Source organism: Gopherus evgoodei, unplaced genomic scaffold (assembly GCF_007399415.2).
Source record: "Gopherus evgoodei ecotype Sinaloan lineage unplaced genomic scaffold, rGopEvg1_v1.p scaffold_31_arrow_ctg1, whole genome shotgun sequence".
In the NCBI taxonomy this organism is placed as follows: Eukaryota; Metazoa; Chordata; order Testudines; family Testudinidae; genus Gopherus; species Gopherus evgoodei.
Genome location: NW_022059983.1, coordinates 4170056 through 4180876, shown reverse-complemented (window position 1 = coordinate 4180876; position 10821 = coordinate 4170056). Strand labels below are relative to the sequence as shown.

General features: G+C 61.5%; 1 protein-coding gene across 1 annotated transcript; it reads right to left on the bottom strand.

Moving 5' to 3' along the window:
* Positions 1–794: 794 nt before the first annotated feature.
* Positions 795–4494, bottom strand: LOC115640442 (probable E3 ubiquitin-protein ligase RNF217). The gene is made up of 4 exons (XM_030543178.1): positions 4392–4494; positions 4167–4264; positions 1557–1706; positions 795–1446 (listed from the first exon to the last, which is right to left on the bottom strand). The coding sequence occupies exons 1-4, from the start codon at positions 4459–4461 to the stop codon at positions 961–963; spliced, it is 804 nt and encodes a 267-aa protein (XP_030399038.1). The 5' UTR covers positions 4462–4494; the 3' UTR covers positions 795–960.
* Positions 4495–10821: the final 6327 nt, after the last annotated feature.

The following is a 10821-nucleotide window of genomic DNA, read 5'->3' as shown; positions in this document are numbered from 1 at the left end:
ATTCCCATACATACCCATCCATCTATCCCCCCCATCCCCATGCACACCCATCCATCCATCCCTCCCCATACACACCCAGCCATCCATACATCCCCATACACACACATCCATTAGTCCATCCATCCCTCCCCATACACACCCAGCCATCCATACATCCCCGTACACACCTGTCCACCCGTCCATCCATCCCTCCCCATACAGACCCAGCCATCCATACATCCCCGTACACACACATCCATCCATCCATCCCAATATACACCCATCCATCAGTCCATCCATCCCTCCCCATACACACCCATCCATCCATCCATCCCCGTACACACACATCCATCCAACCATCCCAATATACACTCGTCCATCAGTCCATCCATCCCTCCCCATACACACTCATCCATCCATCCATCCCCGTACACACACATCCATCCATCCATCCCAATATACACCCGTCCATCAGTCCATCCATCCCTCCCCATACACACCCAGCCATCCATCCATCCCCGTACACAGACATCCGTCCATCCATCCATCCCAATACACACCTGTCCATCCATCCCCCTATCCCCATGCACACCCATCCATCCATCCATCCCCATACACACCCATCCTCATATACCCATATCTCTCTCTGTGTCATACATTTCAATGACTGCTACTTTAACTATTATATGATCACACCAAAGATTTTATCTTTAGAAATTCCTTCCTTTAATAGTAATATTAGAAAAGATTTAAGGCCCCTCGTTCTCCCCCGCACCCATTCACTGCTGATTTGAGTCACTCATTCAGACACACAATTACGTTACACAATTCCATTACATTGTTGTGGCACCTAAATGCCCCAGCCATGCAGGGACCTCACTGTGCCAGGTGCTGCACTGACAAAGGGAAAGGAAGCCCCCGACCCCGATGCCTGGAGTCCTGACAACCCTGGGAGGGGAGTCAAAGAAGCCCCCCCTTGTCTCAGATCCCCCCTCTCCAAAGCACCAAGATCCAACCCATGACACTGGGCACTACAGGGCTGCCCCTGGACATTGGGGTTACCGCATCCCCACCGCCGCAGACCAGCTGCGGGTCAGCGATGGGGCAGGAAGGCCTGTGTCCCCCGGACAGACCCAGGCAGCGGTAGCAGAACCAAGACCTGCATTCAGGGCAGGCCACCATGGGGCAGCCTTGCGTGGTGTGGCTCAGGAGGGCGTGGCAACGGGGACAGGCCCGCAGCGAGGGGCAGCCGTGGATGGCCGATCTCGGGGCCTGGATCTTGGGGGCGTCATGCAGCGCGGCCTGTAGGGAGCATCGCGAGTCAGCATGGGACGCAGGGTCCCTCCATTCTTTGAGGCAGCCCCAGCAGAAGCAGTACAGCCCCCCAGCCCGCTGGGAGCAGGGCAGGCAGGGGGTGCGCAGGGCGCCGGGGTCCAGGCGCTGGACGAGGTGCTGGCAGCGCGGGCACTGCAGGGCAGAATGAAGGCGTGTTAGCTACTGAGACCCCCTGCCCAGATCCCAGCCTGAGCCAGATCCTGCAAGGGGGATCGGGTCCCCCTCACCTCCCCAGGACTCACCGGGCGGTAGCTGCCCCTGGCCCCTTCCTGCGCCAGGATTTGGGCCTCCAGCGTTGCCCGGTCCTCAACCGAGAAGAGCCCGAGTTTGCACAGCTCCTGCCAGAGCCAAGGGGTGTCCGAGCAGCAGGGGCAGTGGAATGAGGTGACACCCTGGATGGGAATGGGGGGACCCAGATCAGCCACCAGCTCTCCCCTGAAGCCCCTGGCCACCCACCTCCCCCACCCCCATCCCTCCCCAACTGCCCTCCCCCTTCAGCGCCCTGAACTCCCCTCCCCTTCCCCTGTCACTCTGCATCCAACCCACCTTAAATCCCCTGAAACCCTCCCCTTGCCCAGCACCCCAACTGACCCTTGCCCCTAAACCCCTCCCCTTCCCCAGCACCCCAACTCACCCCTCCCCCAACCTCCCACCCCTTCCCGTCACTCCTCATCCAATCTCCCAGCACCCTCAACCCCTCCTCTTCCCATCACCCCAACTGACCCCTCCCCAACCCCCACCCCTTCTCCTATCACTCCTCATCCAATCCCCCAGCACCACAACCCCTCCCCTTCCCATCACCCCAACTGACCCCTCCCCAACCCCCATCCCTTCTCCTATCACTCCTCATCCAATCCCCCAGCACCACAACCCCTCCCCTTCCCATCACCCCAACTGACCCCTCCCCAACCCCCCACCCCTTCTCCTATCACTCCTCATCCAATCCCCCAGCACCACAACCCCTCCCCTTCCCATCACCCCAACTGACCCCTCCCCCAACCCCTCACCCCTTCCCCTGTCACTCCTCATCCAATCCCCCAGCACCACAACCCCTCCCCTTCCCATCACCCCAACTGACCCCTCCCCAACCCCCACCCCTTCTCCTATCACTCCTCATCCAGTCCCCCAGCACCCCAACCCCTCCCCTTCCCCATCCCCCCAACTGACCCCTCCCCAACCCCCACCCCTTCTCCTATCACTCCTCATCCAGTCCCCCAGCACCCCAACCCCTCCCCTTCCCATCACCCCAACTGACCCCTCCCCAACCCCCACCCCTTCTCCTATCACTCCTCATCCAGTCCCCCAGCACCCCAACCCCTCCCCATCACCCCAACTGACCCCTCCCCAACCCCCACCCCTTCTCCTATCACTCTTCATCCAATCCCCCAGCACCCCAACCCCTCCCCTTCCCATCACCCCAACTGACCCCTCCCTCAACCCTCCACCCCTTCTCCTGTCACTCTTCGTCCAATCCCCCAGCACCCCAACCCCTCCGCTATCAACCCAACTGACCCCTCCCCCAACCCCCACCCCTTCTCCTGTCACTCCCCATCCAATCCCCCAGCACCCTCAATCCCTCCCCTTCCCCATCCCCCCAACTGACCCCTCCCCCAACCCCCACCCCTTCTCCTGTCACTCCTCATCCAATCCCCCAGCACCCCAACCCCTCCCCTTCCCCATCCCCCCAACTGACCCCTCCCCCAACCCCCACCCCTTCTCCTGTCACTCCTCATCCAATCCCCCAGCACCCTCAATCCCTCCCCTTCCCCATCCCCCCAACTGACCCCTCCCCCAACCCCCACCCCTTCTCCTGTCACTCCTCATCCAGTCCCCCAGCACCCCAACCCCTCCCCTTCCCATCACCCCAACTGACCCCTCCCCAACCCCCCACCCCTTCCCATCACTCCCCATCCAATCCCCCAGCACCCTCAATCCCTCCCCTTCCCCATCCCCCCAACTGACCCCTCCCCCAACCCCCACCCCTTCCCCTGTCACTCCTCATCCAGTCCCCCAGCACCCCAACCCCTCCCCTTCCCATCACCCCAACTGACCCCTCCCCCAACCCCCACTCCTTCTCCTATCACTCCTCATCCAATCCCCCAGCACCCCAACCCCTCCCCTTCCCCATCCCCCCAACTGACCCCTCCCCAACCCCCCACCCCTTCTCCTGTCACTCCTCATCCAATCCCCCAGCACCCCCAACCCCTCCCCTTCCCATCACCCTAACTGACCCCTTCCCAACCCCCCACCCCTTCTCCTGTCACTCCCCATCCAATCCCCCAGCACCCCAACCCCTCCCCTTCCCATCACCCCAACTGACCCCTCCCCAACCCCCCACTCCTTCTCCTGTCATTCCTCATCCAATCCCCCAGCACCCCAACCCCTCCCCTTCCCCATCCCCCCAACTGACCCCTCCCTCAACCCCCACCCCTTCTCCTGTCACTCCCCATCCAATCCCCCAGCACCCCAACCCCTCCCCTTCCCCATCCCCCCAACTGACCCCTCCCCCAACCCCCACCCCTTCTCCTATCACTCCTCATCCAATCCCCCAGCCCCCCAACCCCTCCCCTTCCCCATCCCCCAACTGACCCCTCCCCCAACCCCCACGCCTTCTCCTATCACTCCTCATCCAATCCCCAGCACTCCCAACCCCTCCCCTTCCCCATCCCCCCAATTGACCCCTCCCCCCTAAACCCTCTCCCCTTCCCCTGGCACCCCCCAGCAACCCGCCTTCCCATCACTCCCTCAACTGGCCCCCAAATCTGCTCTGAAGCTCCATCCCCCCCGCCCCCAATCCCCTCGACGGCCCCGCCCGGCGCCCACCTGCCCATGGCCGCGGGGGGGGGGGTTACCTGGTCCAGCAGCGCCCGCACCCATCGCCGCAGCCCGGCCGCGCTCACCCAGTGCCCACAGGACACCTGGGCTCGCAGCGCCCCGGGGCGCCCCGCACCTGCAGGGAGAGGGGGAGGGTGAGACAGGCCCCCACCCCCCGGGAGCTCGGCTGCTCCCGCCCTGCCCCAGGGGAGACCCCAAAGGGCCCCCCGGGGGGACGGGAAGGGGAGGGGCTGGGGTCTCACCTGGGGGCCCCCCGGGGGGGCAGATCACCTGGAACTGCTCGGCGAGCGCCCGCCACTGCGCCGAGGCCATCGCAGGCTGCGGGGATCGCGGGCTGGGAAACCCCCCCGGCCGCTTTCCCTTTCGCTTTCACCCTCCCTGCGGTGCCCGGCCCGGGGCTCCCCGCCCCCCAGCTCTGCCGGTGCCCCTCACTCCCGATCCGCAGCCCCCCATCAGCCCCCACCCCCACCCCCCAGCTCAGCCGGTGCCCCTCACTCCCGATCCGCAGCCCCCCATCAGCCCAGCCCTGGGCTCCCCCCACCCCCCAGCTCTGCCGGTGCCCCTCACTCCCGATCCGCAGCCCCCCATCAGCCCCCACCCCCACCCCCCAGCTCTGCCGGTGCCCCTCACTCCCGATCCGCAGCCCCCCATCAGCCCAGCCCTGGGCTCCCCCCACCCCCCAGCTCTGCCGGTGCCCCACACTCCCAACCCGCAGCCCCTGCCAGCCCAGCCCTGGGCTCCCCACTCCCCAACTCTGCCGGTGCCCCTCACTCCCGATCCGCAGCCCCCTGCCAGCCCAGCCCTGGGCTCCCCACCCCCCAACTCTGCCGGTGCCCCTCACTTCTGACCCACAGCCCCCCATCAGCCCCACCCCACCCCCCAGCTCTGCTGGTGCCCCTCACTCCCGACCCGCAGCCCCTGCTAGCCCAGCTCCGCCCCGCAGGTGCATTACGTTCCTGGCCCAGAGGCTGAGGAAGGGCAATAGGAGCCGGTTGTGCAGGGCAGCTGCAGCTCGCACCCGCTGTCAGGAACTGCTGCCAGCAGCACAGTGTGAGGGCAGCAGTTTGTACCGTTCGCCCAGCAGAGCTCGGGGATGTGGGGAGCCCAGGGCTGGGTTGATGGGGGGTTGCGGGTTGGGAGTGAGGGGCACTGGCAGAATTGGGGGGTTGGGAGCCCAGGGCTGGGCTGGCAGGGGTTGTGGGTCGGGAGTGAGGGGCACTGGCAGAGCTGGAGGTGGGGGAAGCCCAGGGATGGGCTGGCAGGGGCTGTGGGTCGGGAATGAGGGCAATCAACTATCTGAAAGGGGGTTCCAAAGAGGATGGATCTAGACTGTTCTCAGAGGTGGCAGATGACAGAACAAGGAGCAATGGTCTCAAGTTGCAGTGGGGGAGGTTCAGGTTGGATATTAGGAAACACTATTTCCCTAGGAGGGTGGTGAAGCACTGCAATGGGTTACCTAGGGAGGTGGTGGAATCTCCTTCCTTAGAGGTTTTTAAGATCACGCTTGACAAAGCCCTGGCTGGGATGATTTAGTTGGGGGTTGGTCCTGCTTTGAGCTGGGGGTTGGACTAGAACCTCCTGAGGTCCCTTCCAACCCTGATATTCTATGATTCTGTGAGTGAGGGGCACCAGTGGAGCTGGGGTGCAGGGAGCCCATCGCTGGGCCAGCAGGAACTGCGGATCGGGAGTGAGGGGCACCGGCAGAGCTGGAAGGGGCAGAGCAGGGCCGGCCTTAGACAAAACGGCATCCTGGGCGAACATGTATTTTGATACCTCTGGCTCTCATGGGTGCAGCATCCCCCCATTGCCCCTGGCCCCCATGGGCTCCCCACCCCTCCTTTTCCCCTATCCCCTGCCCCCGTGTGAGGAAACTGACCAGGCTGCATGGAGGAGCTGGCATTGCTGATCCCCCTCCCCGACCCCCCCGAATGCTGCTCCTCTGTGCAACCCTGGGGTCTGTCTGGGGAGCGAGCAGCGACAGCAGGGCTCCCCATAGGAGGAGGGGGCAGAAGTCAGGAGCCTGGAGCAAGGGCAGCGGGCACCTGAACCAGGAGCTGCTTGGAGCAGGTAAACGCCCAGCATGGGGCTGTAACCATGAAACGGGCCCAACAGGGCGAGCTGCCAGCGCACGGCCAGGGTGGGGGGCAGAGAGTCACTAGGAGTCCAGCCAAGCGGGGGTGGGGAGGCTGCACACTATGGGGGGGGTCTGTGTACCCCCCTGCAGGGCCTGTGCCGGGCTTGGCCTGGGTTAGGTCCGTGCAGTGCTATGGTTACAGGGCGCTGGAGCCAGGGCTTCACGCTGCCCCCAGAGGAGGGAGGGCTAGGTTTGTGACGAGATGGGGGGCTGGGACGTAGGACTCCATCCCCTGCCCCAGGACCCCCCACCTGACACGGGGAGCTGGGGTCTTTGGGGAGCACGTTTCGGGGGGCGGTTCAATGGGGCCATTGGCAGGTCGGGGACCAGGGAGCGAGTGTGAGAACAGGACACTTGTTTGGGGGGAGGGGGAGGTTTAGTTGTGTAACACCAAGCTGCGGCGAGTGGGCGCTGTCATGGCTCTGCCCACACAGCTCAATGGGCGACGCCGGCAGGATTCTGGCCCGGCCCCTCTCCCGTTCCGGCTGCGGATCTTTGATCAGGGCCATGTAGACCTGAGCCGCGGCAGCCGTCGGCTGGAAAGACTTGCAGGCCGATGCCAGTGCCTGGAGCACCACCTCCAGGTGCCCAGCGGCCACTGCCAGGGTGTTCCTAGCATGATGCCCCGTGAGGACATCAGGCAGTTAGCCCCCCAGACTGCACCGTGCTGGTCCCAGAGAAGGGGCCATTCTTGGGGGGCCCTGCAGCTGTTTCCCCTGCTGGGCACAGGCATCAAGAGTGGACTCGGCCCTGGCGATCTCCTCGCTGCTCCTGAGCAGGGCTTCCATTGGCAGGCGCAGCACCGGGGAGGCCTCCGCCTCCCGCAGAGCCGCCTCCAGCCTCTCGGGGAGGCCGGCGTTCTGCAGTAGCACGGCCACCACGGGGCCACCCACGCTGCCGAAGATCCCCATGGTGGCCTGGTGGAAGTCCCGGATGATGGCCCCCTTCTCCTGCAGTGGGGTGTGGGGGGAGGCCATGCGGGCGTACAGGTCCCGGCTGGCGTTCTTCCGCACGTGTCTGTCCGTCTGCTCTGCCGCAGCATGCATCTCCCGTGCTGCCCACAGCAGGCGCTCCAGATTCTCCCCCACGCCGATGCTGCCCCCCACCGGTTCCAGGGACACGCTGGTGTCAAGGTGCTGGTTGAGGATGCCGAGCAGCACGTGGGTAGCCGAGATGTAAGTCGAGCAGGGACTGGCAGGCTCGCAAGAGCCTCTCCCGTTCGCTCTCTGTGCCGGAGAACAGGGACAACATCACGGGGCTGGGAAACAAAGTGGAGAACGCAGGTGAGGGGGTGAAAGCGGTTCCCCACCTGGCTCCCCAGCGCAACGACAAGAGGATGTGTGATGGAACTGAGAGGCAGCCCCTTTGAAATGGAGTAGAGGGAATGTTGTTTCATATAATCCCAGAATTTGTCTGTGGAACTCGCTGCCGCATGATCTCACTGAGGCAAGAGCCCAGCAAGACCCAGAAAAGGGATGTGACATTTATAGGGCTAATGAGGAGAGCCAGAATGACATTAGAGAAGAATTGTTTTTTAAGTTTGAAAAGATTGAACACTCTCATGCTTCAGGTCGTGAACCTGCCTCTAACTACTGGCTGTCAGGCAGGAACTGTCCCTAAGTCAGAATCTCTCTAACCTGCTACTGTGGGGTTCTCTGAACCATCTGGTACCGTCACTATCAGAGACAGGACACAGCGCAAAGGATCTCTGGGCTGAGCCTGTCTGGCCAGAGTCCTGAGCCAAATTATGATGATCATGGTCAAGGTCGGTGCCTCCATGATCGGCGCCATGGCTGGCATGTTATTGGGTGTGGGTGTCGACTGGATTCTCAGCGCGATCCTGGGCGCCAGAAAGAGACCGACTGGAGACAGCGATTCAGGAGCTCGAGACGCTGGTGAGGGAGTTCAAGTCAGCCTCCAAGGAGTGTAACAAAAACATCCAGGTGATCAGATTCACACTACCAAAGCCAGAGGAGAATCAGCCACTCAGACGACTCCAGACCAAGCTGCAAGTTACTGTTACTTGTGAAAATAAGACCGGGGGGACCAGCTCCCATCTATCAAGACTTAGTCCAGCACCATTAAAGCCAGCACAGTAAATGATATCTAGCTCTTACACAGCGCTTTTCATCAGCAGAGCTCAAAGGGCTTCAGGCTTCATTAATGTCTTTATCCTCCAACCATGTCTGGGGATAGGGCAGGGCTATTACCCTCATGCTACAGATAGGGAAACTGAGGCCCAGACATTCAAAAGTATTTAAGCACTTAACTTCCATTGATTTCAGAGCAATTGGCTCAGGCTCTCTGCAGACTCAGGCAACATCATTGATTTCAAGGGAAGCTAGGTGCCTAAAGTGACTTGCCCTGCATTTTTCCTCACTGGCAGGGAGTTCCCCATCTCCCTGGGACTACGGGCGCCAGGGACAGAAGCCAGAACTGTCACAATAAAGAACTCAACCTGCACAGCTGGTTAGTTAAGCTTAAAGGGATTTCAGTTCCTCCTTTCTGGCAATTCCAAAGTTGGGAGCCAAAATACCTCTGAAGGTCGGGACCCTTCTTCCCAGGGCGAAGACGCCACCAGGTACTTTGGGAATCACCCCCAGCGCTTTCGAGCACCGGGAAAGAATTCTCCGTGGCAAGTTTCTGGTGCTTTGTTCTTTCCTCTGTCTATGCTGAAACTTGCTCAAAACATGCCTGAGCTGGAGATCCAAAAGCCTCCAGCATTCTTATGAGGCCTGGGGCCTTCCTGGGTTTGCCTGGGCACTTTCAGTGCATTGAAATGTACATAACTAGGACCATTGGACTGGCTAGGTTGGTTCAGCCCAAAGGCCCTTTGCCCTGTCTCTATAGTGACAGCACCAGATGGTTCAGAGAACCCCACAGTAGCAGGTTAGAGAGATTCTGACTCAGCGACAGTTCCTGCCTGACCATTAGAGGTGGGTTCATGCCCTGGAGCACGAGAATGTTTAATCTTTTCAAATTAAAAAAAAATATTTTTCTCTAATGTCATTCCGGCTCTCTTCATTAGCCCTATAAATATCAGATCCCTTGTCTGGGTCTTGCTGGGCTCTTGCCTCAGCGAGATCATGTGGCAGTGAGTTCCACAGATAAATTCTGGGATTATATGCAGCAACATTCCCTCTACTCCATTTCAAAGGGGCTGCCTCTCAGTTCAATCGCACATCCCCTTGGCCTTGTGCTGGGGATTCAGGTGGGGAACCGCTTTCACCCCCTCACCCGCACTCTCCGCTTTGTTTCCCAGCCACGTGATGCTGTCCCTGTTCTCCGGCACAGAGAGTGAAAGGCAGAGGCCAGTCCCTGCACGACTCCCTGCATGATTTACATCTCAGCCAGCCGCGTGCTGCTCCTCATCTTCGACCAGCACCTTGACACCAGCGTGCCTCTTGATCTGGTTGGAGGCAGTGTCAGCGTGGGGGAGAATCTGGAGTGCCAGCTGTGGGCAGCACGGGAGATGCACGCTGTGGCAGAGCAGACAGACAGATATGTGAGGAAGAACGCCAGCACGGACCTGTACGCCCGCATGGCCTCGCCCCACAACTTGCTGGAGAAGGGGGCCATCGTCCGAGACTTCCACCAGGCCACTATGGGGATCTTCGGCAGCTTGGGTGGCCCCGTGGTGGCCGTGCTACTGCGGAACGCCGGCCTCCCCGAGCGTCTGGAGATGGCTTTGCGGGAGGCGGAGGCCTCCGCAGGGCTGCGCCTGCCGATGGACACCATGCGCTGGAGCAACAAGGAGATCACCAGGGCCATGTCCACTCGTGCCACCTGCGGCGGCCTAGCTGGCAAAATGGTTGCAGGCCCCCCGAGAATGGCCACTTCTCTGGGACCGGCACCGCGTGGTGCAGAGGCTGAGGGGCTACCTGCCCGATGTCCTCACAGGGCGTCGTGCTAGGAACGCCCTGGCAGCAGCCGCTGAGCACCTGGTGAAGGCGCTTCGGGCGCATGCATCGGCCTGCAAGTCTTTCCAGCCGACGGCTGCCATGGCTGAGGTCTACATGGCCCTGATCTCGGAGCAGCAGCCGGGAACGGGAGAGGGGCCGGACCAGAATCCTGCCGGCGTCGCCCATTGAGCTGCGAAGGCAGAGCCATGACAGCGCCCCCTCGCCGCGGCACATACATGGGCAGGCTTTGCCCCGGGCTCTGCTCCGGTTAATGAGCCTGGCAGAGCCCAGCATGTGGGGCTGGTAGCCAGGAACCACAGCAAATAAAGGGAACTGAGCAAAACTGCGGGCCTGAGTCTTACTGGTTTGTCCTGGCTGGCGTGCTGGCCCAGCGGCCTTAGAACCAGACTCCCCTCCCGGCCCCTGGTGTGACTCGGGGAGGGGGGCAATTCCCCCTCACTCTGGTGTAAATGAGAAGTGAGTCCATGGGTGTCATTGGGGCTGATTCCCCCTCACTAACTCTGGTGTAAATCAGGAGTAACATGAAAACTGCTGTTTTCCAAAACGGTTTTGGGGTTCAAATAAAACAAAAACATGCAAGTTTTTGGTTAAAAAATGGAGGGGGGGGGAAGCAGC